The 21,141-nt window shown below is 41.0% G+C and overlaps 2 protein-coding genes across 10 annotated transcripts in view; one reads left to right on the top strand and one right to left on the bottom strand.

Moving 5' to 3' along the window:
• Nucleotides 1–334: 334 nt before the first annotated feature.
• On the bottom strand, nucleotides 335–20,272 carry ANAPC16 (anaphase promoting complex subunit 16). Of its 7 annotated transcripts, none has more exons than XM_001362142.5 (5): nucleotides 20,136–20,272; nucleotides 8,699–8,848; nucleotides 8,173–8,256; nucleotides 2,671–2,745; nucleotides 335–1,558 (listed from the first exon to the last, which is right to left on the bottom strand). In XM_001362142.5, exons 2-5 carry the CDS (start codon nucleotides 8,838–8,840, stop codon nucleotides 1,443–1,445), a joined length of 417 nt encoding a protein of 138 aa, XP_001362179.2. In that variant the 5' UTR covers nucleotides 8,841–8,848; nucleotides 20,136–20,272; the 3' UTR covers nucleotides 335–1,442. The 7 variants fall into 7 exon arrangements, with proteins under 7 accessions (XP_001362179.2, XP_007478412.1, XP_056655400.1 ...); XM_007478350.3 differs by having other exon boundaries at nucleotides 20,082–20,205; XM_056799422.1 differs by lacking the exon at nucleotides 20,136–20,272 and adding an exon at nucleotides 14,079–14,188.
• Nucleotides 18,248–21,141, top strand: part of ASCC1 (activating signal cointegrator 1 complex subunit 1) — a 121,069-nt gene continuing 118,175 nt past the window's right edge. Inside the window, exons 1-2 of one of the 3 annotated variants that reach the window (XM_056799393.1) lie at nucleotides 18,248–18,383; nucleotides 19,298–19,384. In XM_056799393.1, the coding sequence (XP_056655371.1) occupies nucleotides 18,354–18,383; nucleotides 19,298–19,384 (117 nt within the window). In that variant the 5' untranslated portion in view covers nucleotides 18,248–18,353. Of the gene's footprint in view, nucleotides 18,384–18,857; nucleotides 18,946–19,297; nucleotides 19,385–20,229; nucleotides 20,363–21,141 lie in introns of those variants that run through there. The other 2 variants (XM_056799405.1, XM_007478355.3) reach the window with 2 other exon arrangements.

Below are 21,141 nucleotides of genomic sequence, written 5' to 3'. Positions count from 1 at the left end.
AAAAACTGAAAAATTTCCTTGGTAATTATTAGAAGTTTTGATATGTGAAATCTTTTTAGAAATTGGATTGCTTCCTAAATATGAAACTTGCTTATTTTTAGTTCAGAAAAATAAACATGGAAATAAATACATTTGTCTCTAGCTTGGACAGTGCTTTGAGCTAAAGAGCAACACATGTTCTGATTCCAAGGTCCCCTATTGACTTAGTGATGTGACCATGGGCAGGTCTTTAACTGTTCTGTACTCAGCTTCACATTTACTAAACAGGGTCAACACCAAGTACCAAGTAGTATTTGTTAAGCATTCAGAACTCATGAAATCAAGAGACAATCAGTACCAGGATTTTACTTATTTATTAATTTGGCCTAAGTAGGTCAGTTGTTAAATCATTACCAAAAAAAAAATGAACCCAACCCCAAACAACAAAGACTCTTTCTAAAAGGCAAAAATTTGTGCATGGTCCAATAATGATGTACATAACTCTGGGACTTCAAGAGGAATAACAGGACTAGCTGTCCCTGTTCAGGCTGTCCTAAACACTGGAGAAGAAACCTATTCGAGCTTTGGTGAGGAAACTTCATCCATTTGCACACAAACAAGTGAAACATACCATCATTTGCTTATGAGAAATGGTTTTGTTTCCTCACTGACAACAAAGCAATTTAAGCTTCTCCCCCTTCTCAAGTCCCTGAGACTTTGAAAGGATAAAGAAACCAATTTGAAGCTCTTTGAAAGGATTTCTTTGCCACAGAACAGCTTGAGTCCAGCAGTGAGAAGGGCCCTAGATTTCTGGGTTTAAAAGGACCCTGCTGTTTCATTTCTACATTGCGCCAACATGAAAATGGCAAGTCCCTTTCCAAGCATTCAGCATGCAGTCAACAAGGTCATGTCATAAAGAGGTGAGGTATCTAATGACAGAAAATAAGGGCTAACATTTTTTTCTGTTCTTCATTTGGAGCTCTTCTGATTATAATCCTATTTATCTTCTAAAGGAACTGCTATCTTTCATACCTATTTATTCTGACCTTGACTTGGTGATATGGTCTAATCCTAGAATGACTGACAGTGTGGAATCTTCTGAACAGACCACTTTGGACACATCCACAACTTGTTGAGTGAAGTTTCCTAAAAAACCCTCAAATCCCAAATGGAAACCTTTCAATTCTTTGAAACTGATTGTCTCACTTAAGCCAATCTCCAGTGGGTTCCTAGGGAAGAAAAATACTCCCTTGTGAGATAACCTAGTTAATTTGTAGTGGTTTTTTTTTTTTCCTCCCTTCCCCATAGGTGTTCCAGCTTACATGAAATGTAGTTTATTACAGAGGCACCAAGTGTGAATGTGAGCAAACCATTTCCTATGCAGCTCTAAACCCTGGATCCAGAGGCAGAAAAGACCCTCCCTAAATATGCCTTTGTTTGTTCTCCAGAGATAATCAGCATTGTCAGCCTGAGGAGGGTGTAAACCCCAGTAGCTGTTCAATGGGTTTGTACCGCCATTCATCAGCTTCTAGCTCTTCCACCAAGCCAGCCAGTTTTTCCATCCGAGCAACTTGCTGATCTGGAAGGAATTGAGGAAGTGAGATGTGGCATGGCAATATATGCCACACTAAATAGTCAACAACTACAGAGATGCTCATTAATAAAATCAATAAACAATTTTCAGCCAGCCCTCTTCTAGTCATTAAAAAGCTTTACTTTGTGCTGGTTTGGCCATTTTACAAAGTTTTGATGTGCACAACTGATGCTTTCCAGAAAACAAACAAGTTTCGGGCCAACAAACCCATGGATCTTTCTTCCTCTCAACACTTAGTTTCTCTGAAGGCTTTCAATTTCATTAGTTCTCTACAAGTCAGAAGGCCTAGAAAGTTATAGCACATATTTTCTTGTTCATGTATCAGTCCTACTGAATCCCAACGAGTCATAATATGCTTAGTGCTTGGGTTGGGAGGGTCAGGGAGCCAGCTCAACTGGTCTATGCTCAGTGAACAGCCATGATGATGTCCTTGATTCATACACACAAAAGCCACAACAATGATGAGGTCTCTCTTCAAAAGTCATCATTTATAGTCTGTCCCTGAGAAAATGTACACTTCTAATTCCTTCCCTCTATCATAGTGCTCTGAATTCTCTGATGCCAATGTCCGAGGTCATAGGAGCCTAATATTCTCCGAAGCTAATGCCCCCGATGAAGAAATCATCTTGGGGGAGTAGCCCAATGATCATGTTTATCATGTGTCATGTGATACAAAGATAGAGATCAATAAATAATTGCATAAAGAAACACAAAGTCACCAGGACTTCAATTACTAGCATCCCAGGCTTTCTAAAAGGAGGGTCTTCAAAATTGGTAATGATGATCATGATAATTAATCAGTACTCCAGAGACTGAAGAGTATAAAAATCAATGGAACAGACACAACCCAAAGAAGCCGACTACATTAGGACTCCAAGAAAATGGGACTACTTCAACTTCAGCTTTGGGTATTCATCATGTTTGGATCAAGACCTCGGAATGTCCGGCTGACTGGTAATTGAAGAAGTCTATTTAAATAGCCTTCTTGGCTTTTGGCAGCTTGTATCAGAGTGGCCTGACCTTTGGGGTTCTCTTTCTGTGGCCTCCACAGTCCATTTACCCTTACACAGTCAAGTATGCAACACTCATGTACTTACCATGTTTCACCTGTTTAAGTGTAGATGCCACTTGATAGCTGAAAACAGACTCACAAAGGAATCTCTCTGAGCCATCTGTAAACAGGAAAACAAGACACTTTATCCTCAAGACTTTTATAGTTCTTGACAGACTAAGTAAATGCTGCTGATATGTTTGTGGTTTTCTAGACCAGAATTAATTTCTAGGTCATTTTTTGGAGCTTCTATGTTTTTCAATTTCCTCACCTTTGGTCAGTCTTAAAAACATTTCTTAAAAAAGCAAAAACAAATAATCCCACCCTAATGTTCTAGTCAACATCTTCCCCTCACAGCTGAAGAGATTCTTTCTTCTAACCTTTTTTGCACATGATTTGCTCTAAAGAGCACCCATGTGACCAATGACCATAATAATATATCTGTTCCTGAGACACAAAGAAGTACAGAGGTGTTACCTTAGGTTCAACTCCTTTTTATTAGAAGGAAGATCAAGTTGAAAACCAGCTGTAGTTGGTCTCTGAGATGACAATGATATCCCTCCCTATAGCCATCACAACCCACTGCTGGGTAATTTTATCCTTTAAATGCAGATTGTGACCTTGTCTTTCCAAATAAGTCAAAACACTACAATTTTGATGGAGATAAGAGTATGGTGCAATTTCTGAAACTAGCATTATGCCAATCCCAAGAAACAACACACAATGTGGTGACTGACTCATTCATGAAGTCAGCACAGAAATTGGTCTTGCTATGAAACTGGACTTGGAAACTTGTTATGAAACTGATGAGTATGTGCTACTTGCTATCCTGTAGGGGCTGTCCATACTACCAAAATGCTGTATGGACGTGAAAGAGAATATGACACCCCATTCCCCCCAAGGAGAGCAGAAAGCAGTTGTCTTATGACAAAATCCTAAAACATGTGGGGGGTTGGGGGTGTCACAGCTGCCTTTTGTTAGCTGGCCATTCGTGATGGCCTCCCTGGGTCAAGCACTGACTGACTAATCAATCTTATGCTGTTGTATCAACTTGGTGTTACATGACAAAGAGATGGGGTAATTCACTCTGTTCCACATATCATTTATACTTTATTTCAAAAGACAAAATAACAAAAAAGAATTACAAACATAGTATATAATGTAGCTTGACCACACAATGAAAGAGTGTAAAAGAACTGCTGAATTGGAAAGTCATGACATGTGGGTGTTACATGCAACTTTTCCCCTACATCTTATCCAAAAGATTGAAATGAAACTCTTTTCACTAGTCATTTCATCCTCAGCATCTGGCATTGTGTCCTGCATAGAACAGGCAGTACATGCCTGCTGAACTGACTTGAAACCTCCTGATCTTCTATTTTTTAGGCTGTAGGCAGACCACCCATACTATAATGAATCAACAAGCATTTATTATTAAGTGCCTACTATGTGGTAGGTGCTAGGATAGAGGCTTCTATTTTTTGAGTTTTTTGACTCATTTAATCTAATGCAAATGCTAAATTTGGGATTGCAAATAGCTAAACTTCAAACTATAGATGGATTGAAGTGATTATTTGACACCCAAACTGAAATTTATTCTATTTCCCCTGTGCAACTAATGCTCTAGCATTTGTTATTCTAAACATACCCTTGTTTAAACTAGCAAATTATGCCTGCAAAAGAAAGAGATAAGCACAGGGAATTAGGGCCATTATCCCCGAGGACTTGGTTCTATGTATTAACATCCTGCTTGACTCAAATTGGAATATATAGGAGTTGTAAGGAATAGGTCCAGATAAAAGGTAGTAGCTCCCACACTTGTTTTTGTTGAATTACTCAGACAATTCGGATAAAATACTGCAGTATTTATAGACTTTTTATGAAAATGAACTTAAAAGTTAAAATCCTACAAAAAGCAGCATACCAATTCCAGTCCTTACTGTCACTATCCCTTTATATATATATACACTCTGATGTACCAAACAGACTGCAACTTTGTATTACCCACAAAGTCCATCACTACCTACCCACATACTATTAGATAGAATGCTTATACCAACCTTAAGCCTGGAATTTCTCCAGAGGAGCTGGCCCATCATTCTCTAGCTTTGATTTTAGAAACTATAATCAAATCCCATAAAACATACTGAGATAAATTAGCTTTCCTCTTAAGGGACGAAGAAATGTTATAAAATAGGGGAAAGTTCAATTGCCCAAATATAACAACCTCTGCCAACTATTAACAGATTGCTAATAAATCAATTTACAAGAATATCACCTGATAACAGGAAATTAAACAATGACCAACAATTTTTATTTACCTTGTATTTTAATACAAGGCTCTAAAGTGTTACAAAAATGTAGCCATTTGTGGGCTTGAAAGTACCATCTAACTAAGCTGCTTTTTAAAAGGACAAGGAAAAACTAGAGCTTTGGGCATTGAAGAGCCTACCTCTGTACCTTTTATATGAGGCTTTGCAAGTCAGATAGCAGGTAGGAATCTTACCAGTTAGTTGTCTCACAGGGCAAAGTAAAAGATATCTGGTTTATCTTAGAAGGATATCAAGAGGTCAGTGGAACCTGGGAAGGCACAATGGCTTAGTGGAAAGTAAACTGAATTTAGAATCAAGATATCTGAGATCTAATCCTCACTTTGTCACTAAATCACTGCCTGAGCTTGGCTAAATCACTTCCCTCCTAGACCTATTTCCTTATCTTCAAAATGAAAGTACTAGATGAGATGATTCTCAAGGTTCTGCCTAATTTCTAATCCATTACTGTATAGTTCTATTGGGATTTTAACCTATACTTTTTGATATCAATTCTTGAACTTTTAATTGACAGGCAGACAAATCTCATTTCATTCTGGTATCAAAATTAAAAAAAAAAAGATCCATGGATGACTAGATGAAGACTAATCATTTTACTTAGTGAACATCCTTATTACCCCTCAATTAAGAATGCTATCTTCATTCTAATGCTCTCAATTTGTTTTTTTTTTAACGAACAAAAATTTCTGTCCCTTCCCACAACCGAAAAAGAGAAAAACAAAACTCTTGTATCAGATATGGATAGTTAAGTAAAACAAATTCCCACATTAGCTATGTCCAAAAATGTCTCAATATGTACCCTGAGCCTATCATCTTTCAGGAGATGGGTAGCATGTTTCATTGTGAATTCTTTGGAATCACTGTTGGCCACTGAGTTGGTCAGAGTTAAGTCCTCCAAAGTTGTTAGTTTTTACAGTGTCGTTATTGTGAGATTGTTTTCCTATTTTTGATTACTTAACTTATTCTGCACCAGTTCATACAAGTCTTCCTAGGTTTCTCTGAAATTGTCCCAATCAGCATTTCTTACAACACAATATTATGCTTATAGATCACAATTGTTTGGCCATTTCCCAAATGATGGGTATTTCTTGAGTGTCCAGGTCTTTACCATTACAAAAAATGAGCTGCCATGCACACTTTTGTGCATATGGGTTCATTTTAGCTTTCTCAGATGTCTTTAGAGTATTTGTCTTGTAGTGGTATTTCTGGGTTAAAGTATGGGCACAGTTCCAAACAGCTTTCCAGATTGGCTGTACTAATTCATAGCTCCACCAAAAGTTTGCTAATGTGCCTGTTTTCCCATAACTCCTCCAACATTTGTGATTTAATGTTCTCAACATGACAAAAATGCTTAAGTAGAAACCATCTTCGAATTATTTCTAACAGTTTGTTTTCTAAAAGGTTCAATAACATTTTCCAGATTTAGGTGAAGCTTTACATCTAAGAAAATGAAGCAATAACTGTGAATAGAAACTTACTAGTTAATTTACTTAAATTTTAAGACTCATAAATTTACTCTATGAAACATACCTTTCCATAAAGTATAATGAAGTGTGAAAGGAACTGATGAAACCATAACTTAGAAGAACATCAATGTTTAGACTCAGTGCAGATAGCTTTCCTTCCTCTTGTCTAATATTAGAGAGTACTGTGGTATACATTGAAAAGCGATGCTAATGATGTCATAGACATAAAGATATCTATATTGAAAGCCAAGTTATTTTCTGTAACAAGAATGAAATGTTGCCAATTTTACTCATTTCTAAATCTAAACTGAGCCTCTTCTGCCTATGTGGAAGCTAGTAAAGCAATTAAACTTTTAATTTGTTTTGAAGCCTAATTCCTCAGCACAGAGACTCTACTCCATATAACTCATACTACCATATGGGGTGGCTGCACTTAACAAACAGAAACCTAGCCACAACCTACCTAGAGGGTCGATAATGCTACACAATACTCCTGCTAGCTCCAGACTTCTATAAGACTAGAAGGGAAGAAGCCCACATCAGAATTGTTATTAATCCCACTCCAGGAACAAAGAAAATCCTCTGTTTGACATTAGAGACCTTTATAACCTGGCTCCTTCCCACTTTTCCAGGCTTATTTCCTTCCACACTCTGAAAATCAGCCACAATGAACTCCATTTCCTCACCCTGGGCATTTTCATTGCCTGTCCCTCATGCCTGGAATTTTCTCCTTCCTCATTTTTGTCTCCTTGCTTCCCTGAGGCCCCAACAACTAAAACCCCACCTTCTATAAGAAACTTCCCCAAAGCCTCCTAATTCTAGTACCTCCTCTCAGCTGATTCTCTCCAAATTATCCTGTATATGTCTTGTTTGTATATAGTTATTTATGTGTTGTCTTCTCCCACTGAGACCGCTTGAGTGCATGGACTCTGTTTTTGCCATTCTTTGTGTTCCCAGGACCTAGCAGTGCTTAGCACACAGTAGGAGCTTAATAAATGCTTGTTCACTTGACTACACTGCTATATTACCCACTATATTAGTAATACAAACCAAATCTAGAAGTCTTCAAGGGCTTCAAAGTTAACCCTCCTGCATTTTTCTTTCACAAATTACCTCTCTGCTTCCCCAGGTTAAAAGCACTGATTCCACAAGCAGATTGATTCCTCATGCAGCAGATTTCACCTTTCTCATGTGTATAAGCAAAGAAAAATTTCCAGATGAATTTATAAATGCAAATACGGAAGGCTGTAATATCCAAAAGGATGATGGACTACTTTGGAGGGAAAATAACTTCGCACCAAGTAATATCTCATCTTTGTTTATGTTGTGCTTTAAGGTTTACAAAGTACTTTTCTCACACCAACTCTATGATGTAGCTAGTGAAAGTACAAATATTCCTATTTTACAGATGGGGGGATGTGACTCAAGAAAGGTAAAATGATTAGCCACAGAGCTATTAAGGAGCAGAATCAGAATTGGATGGAGTTTTTCTGACTCCAAGTCCAGCCCTCTTCACAGACTGAACGTTGACTACCTCTTGTACATCCTAAACCTTTCAAGAGTTTGCCAAGGGGCCTAGATGCACTGGTGACATTGCAGAAATAGCGAGATTAAAGGGTCAGTCTCCTAGATACCAGAAAGAGATTAGACATTATCAAGAGTTCCCATACCCCCAGGGTTAGCTCAGTTGGTTACTGTATTATACTAAAGAGGCTGAGATCCAGGGTTGATTTTCCCGTTATGTCCAGTTACCTTTGCTCTTTTCCATGGCCACAGACTGCATCCCTAACCTTGGCCAGCTGTTTTGCAAATGTCTGCTGTTGGTCACAAGGAGGTCTGAATGAGAAAGTGAGGATGGTTCAATGTAAATCCATCTCTACCACTGGAAAAACTCAAAGCACATGTCCTGGCAGTGGGGTTAGTAATGCCATCTTTACATTTAGTCTATCTTAAGATTACATTTGTATACATAGTTAAAAGTTTATATTAAGGTTATTTTCATCTCTCAGAAATTACCTAGGTAATGGAGTTTATTTTTCTTTAGTTTGGAAAGCTAAAAAAAATTTACAACCTGCTAACTAGAGGTCAGAGAATTTTCATGCTTTGGGGTGGATGTTGCCTGGATGTTAGAGGCAAAACAGAGAATCTGAAAATGAGGATGTTTTGTTCTGAGGCTGGTATGTCTGTCTACATTCCTTTTATAGATCCTTTACTATTTTAGTAATATTAATTACAGATCTGAATCCAATTATTCAGCAAAAAGTAAGAGTATGATCACCTTCTAGCATTTCTCCAGCTCCTTTGGGGTAGGTGAAAAGGGCTTTCCGTGGTGGGGCAAGGTCTGAGACACTAAAGCCAGATCCAGTTACAGAACTTCCACTGACTCCTCCAGCTGAGGAGGAGGATGAAGAAGCAGCCATCTTTTTTTCTAGTCAGAGAGAGAGAGAGAAAACACAGCAGTTGTTAAGTTTATGGAAGAGAGAATTAGAGGACTGAACTCAGTTCTGGGCAGCAGTCAGTTTTCTCACAGCCTTCCCAATTCTTAAGTCCTAGGTAAAATCCTAACTCTTAGTTTGTAAGAGAAAATAAATTTGCTGGTGGTTGGCTTTCTTAAAAATAACAAAAACAACAAGCCACAACTACTACCAACCCCCAAACTTTCCACCTTCTAAAAAGCACCATTATTGATCTGTTAAATGCAAGCTCAAAATAGAAGGTATGAACAATTTATAGGTTATGACCCAGGTGCTAAAGCAGGCAGAGCTGATGTAACAATTTGACTGGAGAAGAAACCAAACTGTGTCACGAGAAAGTAAAGTATGCCAAGAAGAACAATTTGTTCTGTGTACACACTTACCTTGCCATGCAAAAACCAAAACAACTTATAAGAATTTCCAAGTAAACCTCAAACCTCCTAGGTGAACACTGAGTTCCGTCCCTGGGGTGACTTAACCAGTCCACAAGTTACCAGCCATTTCCTTTTTAAAACTTGCAAATGTAGTACTCAAAGTCATCACCTGGTGGCGACCACAAACTAAAAATATTCCTCACTAAGATTACTTAAAAAAAAAATATATATATATATACATATATATATAAATATATATAATCCATCCATCAATAGCCCATGAATGTTGAATATTCATGTTGGATTCAAGTGCTAGAAAAACAAAGGGTCCCAATGGCAACAGAAAAATTCCTACCAAACATACCAATTATTCACTATCGACATATATTTTTAATAATACATTTTTGCTATATATATTTCCATAGTGTTTTGCATACAGAAAGTACTTAAATGTTTGCCAAAATGAATTGCATTCGAGAAAAGAAACTCTGGAGAAAAGGTCTCCTTTGAAGCATGCCTATTTTCTGAAAAGGATTGTCTACTGTCTGGTTTTCCACGGAAGGAAAGAAAAAGAAACAACAGGCATTTCTAAAAAAAAAAATTCTGGTTCCTCACTTCTCTGATAATTAATAGGCTGTCAAAAATAAGGAACTTGGTTTCTGGCTTATAAACAGATTATGGGCAGTATAGAAACTGGTATTGTTTAGAGCCTATTAAAAGTACATCTCATGGGCAGCTAGGGGCTCTGTGATTAGAGAACTAAGCCTGGAGATAGGAGGTCCTGGGTTCAAATGTGGTCTCAGACACTTCCTAGCTGTGTGACCCTAGGCAAGTCACTTAAATCTGACTACCTGGCTTTTTTTGCTCTTCTGCCTTAGAATACTCAGTATTGGTTCTAAGATAGGTGGTAAAGGCTTAAAAAAAGTACATCTCAATTCGTAAAATTAGCAATTTATAGCCTATCTCCTACATCAAAACCCTGATTTATTTCCCACTAAGTTGATGATAATTAGTTATAGAGAAATTCATAGGATCACAGGATTTTAGAGTTGGAAGGAACCTTAAAAGGGAAGCAAATAAGCATTTACATAGAGCCTACTGGGTACACAGTGCCATTACAAGCATTTTATTTTATTTTCACAACAACCCAAAAAAGTAGGTACAATTGTTTACCCCTATTTTACAATTAAGGAAACTGAAGCAAACAGTTAAGGGACTTGCTCAGAGTCACACAGCTATTAAGTGTCTGAGGCAGCATGTTAACTCACAGCTTCCTGACACCAGGCTCAGTGCTCTGTACAGTGTACTTTACAGTTTAGAGGGGAAGGGAGCGGTTGTGGAACTGAAGCCCCCCCCCCCCCGCCCCCCAGTGGAAATAGAATGCTAAAAGGTTATTAAGTAGCCAGGTCTGAATTGGAGTCTTTTCACTGAAAATGTATTTTCTTTCTACAATACCATTGATGTCTTATTAGTAATGCTTATGTTGATAATGAGCAGAATGATTAAAATGATGGCTGGTGAACATGATGGTTATGATGGTGATAGATATAATTTATGGCAAAAACCTTAGCTATACTGCATAAAAGCTGGGTCGGCAAAAAGTTACTAGATCAAAAGAGGGCTTTACAATATTTTTTGAATGCCATTGTCTAGGCTAGCAGGGTCTTAATAGCCAAAAGCCTAAATCTCCAAATAGTCGACATGAACTTCGATAATATGCACAAAGAGGGGAACCACAAACCACCCTTACCTTTTTGGAGAAATCAAAGCCACAACCATACTCAGCTTAGAAAAATTAAGACCTGTTTATCTGACCTTTTTGATATACACAGATAAGTACTTTATTCCATTTCAAAGGCAAAAAACCCAACTAAACATAAAAAACACCTTTCAATTTGCAGATCAGGGAACCCAGGGGGACTGCTATTCAAATGGCTTAAAAAACCTGCCACAGTGAATTTTAAACTGAATATACTCGAAAGGATTTTCTTTTACCTTGTGTATTTAGAAATGAATAATAGTCCTACTATCATCCAATTCAATTGAAAAATAATAGTCTCCATGTGCATTTCTAAAAATTATTACTTTTAAATTTTTATTTAATTAATTAAATTAGAATATTTTTCCATGGCAACATGATTCATGCTTTTCCCCCTCTCCCCTCCTGGAGCTGACGAGCAATTCCACTGGATTTTACATGTATCACTGTTCAAAACCTATTTCCATATTAATATTTGCAACAAAGTGATCATTGAAAGTCAGCATCCCCAATTATATACCCATTAAACTCGAACAATCATTATTGAGGTGAGGAGATTCAATTAGGCAAATTGTAGCCCTTTAAAAATAAGTTATATTTTTTGAAGGTTATTATTCATAATGGAAGAGAAATTTAATTAGAAATCAATTTAATAATTCTCACTGTTTCATAAAAAGTAGTTCTTTTTAACCAAAAAAGACCTAAAGATAATGTAGCATAACCTCTTTAGTTTCAAAAATTAAATTTATTTTTTTAATTACTGAAAAATGCCTTCTCCTATTCCTACTGGTCTTATTGGATGACCATTGACAAAGAATGAAAAATAAAACCTGCCATAAACATAATGAACAAATTCCTAGATTGGCCTTGGGCAAAAAAAAGTCTCATTTCACTCTGAGTTGTGACTACTTCTCTAGCCATTCATTCTGTCAACTTCCAAGTTTTTTTCACTGATTTAAAAATGAAAGCTCCCAGGAATATTATAGCCAAATTCTCGAGTTCCTACGAAAAGGAGAAAATATCACAAGTAGCCAGAAAGAAACAATTCATGGTTCACCTTTTGTCCCCAGAGCCGACAGGCCCCCCTTTGGCAGAATGGTCTGGCTGATGCCTGTTTTCCCATAGTGCCTATGTTTACTGTCCTCCTAGTTACGGGCTACTAGGGATGTGACTACTAAATATTTGGCCCCTGTGTCTACCATGAAAGTCACTGGTTGGCCTCCTATGTCAATGCTGACTGTGGGTTTGTGGGAGCCAAGCATGAATGAGCCTAGTCTGGCCTATTCTGAGCCTAAGCCCACCAACCTGGAGACTGTTTTGGGGGAGCTTGATCTGAAGGTCTTCTGACAGGGCCTCTGGTCCTTTGGTTTTTGGGGCCCTTTTGGTTTGGATATTCGTCCTTCCAGTGTTCCATCTCTTTACAGTATGCAATTTGATCTCAGTTCAGGGAGGCTTTCTGCCTACTGCCCTTATTCTTCTGAGGGGATCTGCTTCATAGGGCAGGATCCAGGTTCCCTAAGGCGGCTGCCAGCAATGAGCCCTGATGCCTCATGCGCTTCTGAGTCTCTTTTTCCGCCACCTCATCCTAATTCATGAAAACTTTATTGGCCACCTCCAGCAACTGGGTAATGTCCATTCCTGCAAATCCTTCTAATTTCTGAAACTTCCTCTTGATGTCGGGGGCTGATTGAGCCACAAAGGCTGCATTGACCATGGCTTGGTCAGGGACCTTAAGATCAAAAGGGGTGTAAACTTGGTATGCCTCAGAGTCTCTGGTAGAAGGCCCCAGGGGTCCTGTCCAGCTTCTGAGTTACCCTCTCTGACCCCTCTTAGGAGTGTATCTCTGTATCTCTGGAAGGCCGCCCACCCACCTGATTGAAACCCTAATTGGGCTGGACATCAGGGCAGGCATCTGTTGCCCAAGCGCTGGCTTCCACCAGGATGCGCCCCCTTTCTTCAGTACTGCAGACTGAGTAGGACTGTTGGCAATCATCCCAGGTGGGATGAGGAGTGTGGAAGATAGACTCAAGGAGGTCCACCATGGCCTGGGGTTTCTCAGAGTAGGACAGGGTTTCCAGTTTAGGAGATCAGTGGTGGTGAAAGGCTGATAGTATAGGATTGTGCAGCCAGATTGGATCATCCCATCTGGGTTGAACTGGGCTGGGCCCTGGGTCTCTCTGAGGGGCATTTGGAGTACTGAGTCTAGTGGGTCACTGGGTTGGTCCACTGGCTGATTTGCCCCGTAGGGGAGCACTGAGGGATGGGGTAGGGACACTGATGGGGGTGGTGATTCAGGGACAAGATTATGGGCCAGGATGATGACTGGGACATATGGGGGTGGCTCTTTCTCTGGCACCCCTTGGTGGATGGTAGTGCTCTTTCATGGGCAGGGAGTCTGGTTCATTAGAATCCTGGCCTGCCCTACCTTTCCCTACACATATTCTGATCCAAGGAGGTTGACTGTGGGACTCTAGCCAGGAATCTATGTATGGGAACTGGACTTCCCATAATCACCCTATAAATCTCTTTGATAATCTGTAGGTCTAGGGTCCCTTCTGAGAGCCACCCTATCCCAAAGTGGGGGGCCAGACTATTTCTCACAGAAGAATTGGAGTTTCCCTAGTGTCGCCTTTACTCTGTGATCTTCACCAAAGCCCTTTCTAAAATTCTTGAGCAAAAAGCCCCAAACAGGGTTCCTCCCATTTCCTAAGTGAATGGTGGTGTAACCGGACAGGGATTGGGAATGCCCTTTGTGGGACAACAAACAGATGCCTTCTTGCTCGCATCCCTCGAGGGAACTTGGGTCTTTCTTAGCTCAGGCTGCCTGAGTAGAATCCCAGTCACCACTCTGCCACTCTGCCACATGACATGACCTGGAGAATCAGGGTAAGTCCCACTGACTCCACAGCTTGTGCCATGGAGCTGTAACACCAATGCACTCAGAGGTTAAGCAGCTCCCCCACTCAGAGAGTCCTGAAATGGACAGGAGGTGATGGGCCTCCCCTTCCACCTGTGACGACCTGGCCATGGGCTTAGCTCCTGGGGCTTTACCTTGATTATATTGGTTGACGTGACACCGTTTCTGTTCTCCCCTGGAGTCTGGTCAGCCTGGTGCATCCGAGACTTGGGGACCATGCCCAGTAAGAGGCCTGCAAAGTGGCAGGGGCACCTCTCTTATTGGAGCGAGAGCCCAGCAGGTGCCACATGACCTTGCTCCACACTGGTGGCTTAAAGGGCCAGCGCAGTTGGGTTTTCCGGCCCATGCACCAAATGTAGAAAAACAGTCAGCAGGAAACACAAACGCCACTCATGAGATAGGAAAGAGGACTTTTATTTATGCATAGACTGGAGGAGCAATAAGTCTCCAAATTCTGAGCCCCCAATTCAGTCAGCACAAGTCATTCATACAAGTCAATAGGAGATTTCCAGCTTATTTAGCATTGATGGAGTCATATCTTGTGGTTTGGCTCTTGCTGCCCAGAAAGCAGATGCAATGGCAAAGCAAAGATTACAGAAGCTGAACACCATGGTGGAGATATGAGCTGGCTGTTTTCCTTTATCAGTGGTAGTGGTGGCAGGCAATGCCTGCCTGAATCCTACTCTTATCAGAATTGGTTCAAAGGAGAAGAATGAAAAAAACACACACATAAAAACAAACAAAAAACCCTCACTCACTCAGGTATAGAAACCTATCTTGCCCAATAGGGAATTAGGAGAGGAAACGGACAAGAGAAAGGGTATGAAGGGGGACAAATGATAAAAAGAGAAAGTGAAGGATTAACAGAAGAAAAATAGGATGGAGGGAAATGCAGTTAGTAATCATAACTATGAATGTGAATGAGACGAACTCGCTCATAAAACAGAAGCAGATAGCAGAATGGTAGAAATCAGAATCCAACAATATGCTGTTTATAAGAGACACACTTGAAACAGAAAGAGACACATAGAGTTAAAATAAAGGGCTGGAGAAGAACTTATTATGCTTTAGTGGAAGGAAAAAACGCTGAGGTAGCAATCATGCTTTCTCAGATAAAGTAAAAGCAAAAAACAGAGCTAATTAAAAGAGATAAGCAATGAAATGATATTTTGTTAAAAGGTGCCACAGAGGGCAGCTAGGAAACTTAGTGATTTGGAAGCTAGGCCTAGAACCAGGAGGTCCTGGGTTTGAATCTGACCTCTGATACTTCCTAGCTGTGTGACCCTGGGCAAGTCATTTAACCTCCACTGCTTAGACCTTACCACTCTTCTGTTTACAGAGGGTAAGGGTTAAAAAAAAAAAGGTACCATAGACAATGAAGTAATATAAAAAATATTAATATCAAGTTTCTCTGATAATGACCTAACTTCTTAACCATATAGGGAACTGAATCAAGTAAGAACCCAATTGATAAATGGTGAAAGGATATGAATAGGCAATTTTCAGAGGAAGAAATCAAAGCTATCTATTGCTATATGGGAAAATGTTCTAAATCATTAGTGATTAGGAAGATACAAATTAAAACAACTCTGAGGCACCATCTGACACCTAGCACAAATTACAAATGCTGGAAGGGATGAGGAAAAATAGGTATACTATTAAACTCTTGGTAAAATTTAAACTGTTCTAATCATTCTGAAAAACAATTTGGATTTGGGTCAAAACTGTTTTAAAACTTTGACCCAACAATATCACTACCAGGTCTGTATCCCAAAGAGATCCAAGAGAAAGAAAAAGGACATATATGTTCAAAAATAATTTTAAAATTTAAAGAAGAAATGAATAATGCATTTTAAAAATACTCAACAACATTACCTTGAGAATGGGTCTATAGCAGTGATGGTGAACCTGACATGGGTGCCAAAGATGGCATGCAGAGCTTTCTGTAGGCACAGGTGGCAGCTAAGAGCTTGTTACTAGAAAGGCAGAGGGTCTTGGGCAGAGCTGCTCCCCTCCTCACCATACCTGATGACATTGTTTCACATCCCCTGCCCCTCTGTTCAGCAGTTCAATAGGAGTGCACAGGAGGGAAGGTGGGCGACTCACCAGCAGCAGAGCTGGAGGAGAACAGAGCATTTGGGCCACTCTCCTCCCCCTCTATATACTCACTGAGGACATTCCTCACTTCATCTGCCCCTCACCCAGCAGCCCAAAGGGAGTGCTTTCTCTCTCCCCTGTGTGGATAAGGGGGCTCCTGGCACTCAGTGGTCTGGAGGGGTGGAGTGGGGCCCAGCCACTGTCTCTAAAAGGTTCACCATCACTGGTCTATAGGCTTCACTAGACTGCCAAAATGATCTAATACTCTAAGGTTTGAAAAGCTTTGTACTAAGAGAAGGCACTGTGTTAACCACTGAAGAAGTCTAATTCTAGTCACAATATGGTCCTGTACAGATGGCTTTACCTCGTAGTCACTATTAAGTTTCCCTAGATACTTTGTTGACATGTGAATCACTACATGGAACAAATTTTCACTGCTGTCTTTTTCCCTCCTACTGAGAAGCCTCGAGGCCTTTCACATATTATTTTTCAACACACTTATTCAATCCTCTTGAATTCTAGACTTTCTCTACCATAGCCCAGAAGACTCTTTATTGTGGAAGCTCCTTCCGGCCCTGGAATCCATACAAGTATCCAGTGCCATCGTAGCCTCTCCCTCTTTAATAGATGGCTCCTCCTAGAAGCTTCACTTAAGAGATGTATCCAGGAAAGCCAGGTCTGATTCCTCTCTAGGCTACACTCAGGATTTTCTATGATCCCACTGAAAAAACAATCAGTTTGAAACGTTTAAAAGACAGTTGTTGATGTTGGACCTAGGAGTGAGACTAGGACTAGATATAGGAATGTGGTAGTCATCTGATGAGGTAATGAAGTAAGAAAGTGCAGAGACAGAAGAGAAAGAGTCCTAGGAAAGAGCCTTATGGTCATTTATAACTAGGGACAAGATATGGACAATGAAAAATGAGGTTGGTCAGATAGTATCAAAAAGTATCAAAAATTCCAAAGATAGGAGAGGAACCGAGAGGAAAAGGTAGTCATTAATATAAAATGCTAAAGAGAGGTCAAGAAAGATGAGGATTAAGAAAACGTAAGTAATTGAGAAGGGTTTTTTTAAAAGGATCTGTAAGAATTCTTTCCATTTGCCTGTAGATATGCCCCATCTCCTGCCTCAAGGTCTTTGTACAATTGGTCCTCTGAATGTATGCCCTTTCCACTTAGCCTTTAGCTTCCTTCAGAGCAAGCACAGCTTGAAGTACAAGTCAGTCAACAAGTCTTTATTAAGCCCTTACCAGGTGGCACACATTGTGTCTAGAGTTACCAAGAAAGGCAAAAGACAGTCCTTGCCCTCAAAGCACTCATAATCTAATGGAAGGGATAACACACAAACAATTAAGTACAAACAAGCTATGTATAGGTTACATAGGAAAAAAATGGAAGACGGCACTAGAATTGAGGAGTTGGTAGAGATATCATTTTAATTAATATGTGAGGCAAGCCAAGGTTGTCAGGAGGCAGAGATGTAGAAGGAAAATTTCAAAAAGGAAGGGTAGTTAGAACCAGCAGTGTTTTATTCACTGTACAGGTAGGAGGCCAGCATCACTAGATCAAAGAATACATAGTGGGAGGTGTATAAGGTGTAAGAAAACTGGAGAGGGGGAGGGGAAGAGAGAGGGGGGGAAAGAAAGAGGGGAGGAAGAAAGAGGGTGAGAGGGAGGGAGAGAATTATGAAGGGTTTTAAATGCAGAGGCTTTTGTATTTGATCCTGGAGCCAACAGGGAACCACTGTAGTTTACTGAGTAGGCAGGGTGATTTATGGTCAGACCTGTGCTTTAGGAAAATCACTTTGATGCCTAAATGCAGGGTATAGGCTGGCCCACTGACAGCTATTCCAATAATCCAGGCATGAGAAGATGAGGACTTGCCTTAGAGTGGTGGCTGTAGCAGCAAAGGTGGAGAGGTGAGAAGTAGAGAGGACAGGGATGGTGATGTTCTTAGAAGGAATAAGAAATTTAGGAATAGGGGAAGGCTTGGGGAGAAAGATATTAAGTTCCATTTGGGACATGTTGAGTTTAAGATATCTACCAGACAGACTGTGGTTAAGTAGAATTAGAAATCATCTGTATAGAGAAAATCAAGAAATTCAGAAAAATGGATGAGATCAGCAACTGAAATAGTCTAGACTCTAGAGGGAGAAGAGAAGACCAAGGACAGAGCCTTGGGGAAAAACCAAGGCTAGTGGGTGTGGCCAGGTTTAAAAACCAGTGAAGGCTACTGAGGAGTGGTCAGAAAGGTTGGAGAACCAGGAGAGGGAAGTATCACAAAAACGTAGAGAGACTATCAAGGAGAAGAGAATGATCAACAATATCAAAGGCTGCAGACAGGTAAGAAGGATGAGGATGGAGTGAAAAACATTAGATTGACAATTAAGATCTTACTGGTAACTTTGGAGAACATAGTTTCAGTTGAATGATGAGACTGGAAGTCAAACTACAAAGATAAAGAAAAGAGAGGAATGGAAGTGAAGGCACCAATTTCAGACCAGCCTTCTCAGGCAGTATGGTCACAGTAAGGAGAAATATGGAATTATAATTATAGGGAATGGATGAATTAAGTGAGGGGTTTTTGAGGCTAGTGGAGAGGCAGTCACTGGTGTATTTGTAGGCAACTGGGAAGCAACCAGTGGACAGGAAGAGCCTGGAGGCTTTTCAGGACCCTTCCCTTAGATAGTTCTCTTTCCTTCTGGAAATCTTGTCTTTTTTTTTTACTAGTGCAAGTGTCACATTCCTCCCCATTCCTAGTAGATTATAAACTCCTCCTGGGCAGAGATTGTCTCATTTGTCTAGGCCCCTAGCCTAGTCCAATGTTTGCTGAGTGGAATTTATAAGTTGAAGAAGTGGAGGGGTGGGCAAAGACACAAGGAACAACAAAATCTATAGCAGAGAGGTGGGTAAAGTATGAGGTTGTAGGAGATAGCAAGAGGGAAAAAAGACCAGGGCAGTGCCAGGTTAGGGCATCTGAACTTTCATGGGTAAGCAATGGATAACCAGATATCTGAAGGATGAATAAGAAGAGGAGACTGTAGAGGGGAGGGAGAGTTAGGGCTTTATTTTGCAGGTTCAGTAATGATAGTAGGGTAGCAGACATGGGAAAAAGTAAACGGACACATTTGTTGGAGAGACACTGTAGATATATCCTAGGGTTCTCTTCAGAATAAGCCACAGGGTCACAGATTCTAAATTGGAGGGGACTTACCCTTTAAGGGCTGGTAAAGTGATATAGTGTTGTTTTTTTAAAGGACTTAAAACACTCTCATGGACGAAGGCCAAGAAGGCAATGCAAGTGGGTCATCGGACCCTGGACTAAGTTTCCATCTCAGCCAAAGGCAAGTCATCATTCAGAAAGTAAGAATGCATTATGGGGGCAGTCAGGTGGCTCAGTGGATTGAGAGCCTGGAGCCCAGAGATGGGAGGTTCTGGGTTCAAATTCGACTTCAGACACTTCCTGTGTGATCCCGGGTAAGTCACTTAACCACTGCCTAGCCATTGCCCCTCTTCTACCTTGGAAGCAATACATAGTATAGATTCTAAGACGGAAAGTAAGCGCTTAAAAAAAAGAATGCATTTCTAGGACCAACTGATTTTTCCCTCTCCCATCTGCCAAATTTAACCAGCTGGACTACAGCACTTCCCTTGACAAAAGAATGAAGCAACAGGGGCGGAATAGATACTATTGGGATTTTAATTCTAGCTACATGGCCTCTTAAGGGACTGGAATTTATTGTGCTGCCACGCCATGCCAAGCCGATCCAAGCCAAGCCCAGCCATCCTCAAGTCTATCACTAACTCTCCTCTCAAATCCCCTGGGGCAGGACAGAGGGGTTACATTGCGCACGCGCAGCTCAAAGGGGAGGGAAGAGAGGGTCTGATTCCGCATGCGCAATGGGACCAGCGCGGCCTGAAAAAAATTTTTGTCAAGGCGTCCGCCTCATTTCTCTCTTCAACCTATTCCTCTTCCATTTCACCCTCGTTTCCATCTCGACGGCTTAAGCTCCCGGGGATATTCGTCTCTTTCTCACTCACCATTCCTCCCCTCTCAAGGTCCCGAGCACGCCTCCGTTAGTTCAGATCACTCACCTCAGCAACAGCCTTTTCCGCCTCTCCGCAGCTCGCAGCTCTGGCCCCTCCCCAGGGGTCCCAATGGATGGCGGTGACGAGAGCAACGTTGGGTAGCGCTCGCACCCGCTCCCGTGCCAGTGCCGTGCTCGCACCCGTGCTCAGCGCGGGACGGGAACGCGCACGCCCCAATCGGTGAAACGTGCTTTTTTGAGGTGTTGCCGACTGTTGTTCCGCGCTGGGTTGTTGTAGGTGTTCTTTCACCAATTTTTCCTCTGTTCTTGCATTTGGCCGCGGTGATTTAGGGCAGGCAGGGGCAGAGTTGTCACTTGAGGAGAGGAGGAGAAGGGGAGGTCTGCCCAAGCCCGAGAGCTTCCCTGTCCCCTCCCTGAATCAGAGTGACATCAGGGCGATGGTTCCGGGCAGCTCTGAGCCTCCGGGCCGCCATGGGATAGGGAGCTTGTCTGGTCGGGGGACTTGGTGTGTGTGGCCTCTCTGGCCTGGGGAAGAGCCTGCGAGGCCTTTCAAATGAAAGGGGGTGACAGACAGGCAGAATAAATAACGGGCCGGGTGGGCAGGTAGTCTGGCAACTCACGATGGCCACAAAGTGAAACCCAACTCCCACCATTCTAGCAGTTTCCTGATTTCTCATCCTTTTAAGAGGAGAATGTAGCTCCTTGAAGGCAGGTTTCTTTGCATCCCCATTGCTCAGCTTAAAATGGTGCCCTACTCCTAGTAGCTCTAATAATACTTGTTCCATTGCTTTGGATTCCTCCCAGTAGTGATTAGACTTGGTAGTTATAAAAACGTGAATTATTAACCCAGAGCAGGTTTGTCCTTCATGGATTCACTGTTAACCTGTTTTTACTAGACTTTTTCAGATAGTTTGATCTTCTATTATATGGGGGGATGATCAAGCATAGACTGTTGAGTCTAGTGAGAACTTTTGCTAAATTCCTCATTTGCTAAGTAGAAAACTGAAGTTACTCCACCGCTGCTGTTCAGATATTGTGAATTTAGCTGGTAC

This window comes from Monodelphis domestica, chromosome 1 (assembly GCF_027887165.1).
Source record: "Monodelphis domestica isolate mMonDom1 chromosome 1, mMonDom1.pri, whole genome shotgun sequence".
Classification (NCBI taxonomy): domain Eukaryota; kingdom Metazoa; phylum Chordata; class Mammalia; order Didelphimorphia; family Didelphidae; genus Monodelphis; species Monodelphis domestica.
This window is presented reverse-complemented; position numbering and strand designations above follow the sequence as displayed.

Excerpts from the sequence above, each read along its gene's own strand:
- ANAPC16 (XM_001362142.5), bottom strand. The coding sequence starts at position 8,840 with ATGGCTGCTTCTTCATCCTCCTCCTCAGCTGGAGGAGTCAGTGGAAGT. Across the intron at positions 2,746-8,172 it reads GGCCATGGAAAAGAGCAAAG|ATGGCTCAGAGAGATTCCTT; the intron begins GTAACTGGACAT and ends TCCTGTTTACAG. Across the intron at positions 1,559-2,670 it reads ACTTAAACAGGTGAAACATG|ATCAGCAAGTTGCTCGGATG; the intron begins GTAAGTACATGA and ends AATTCCTTCCAG.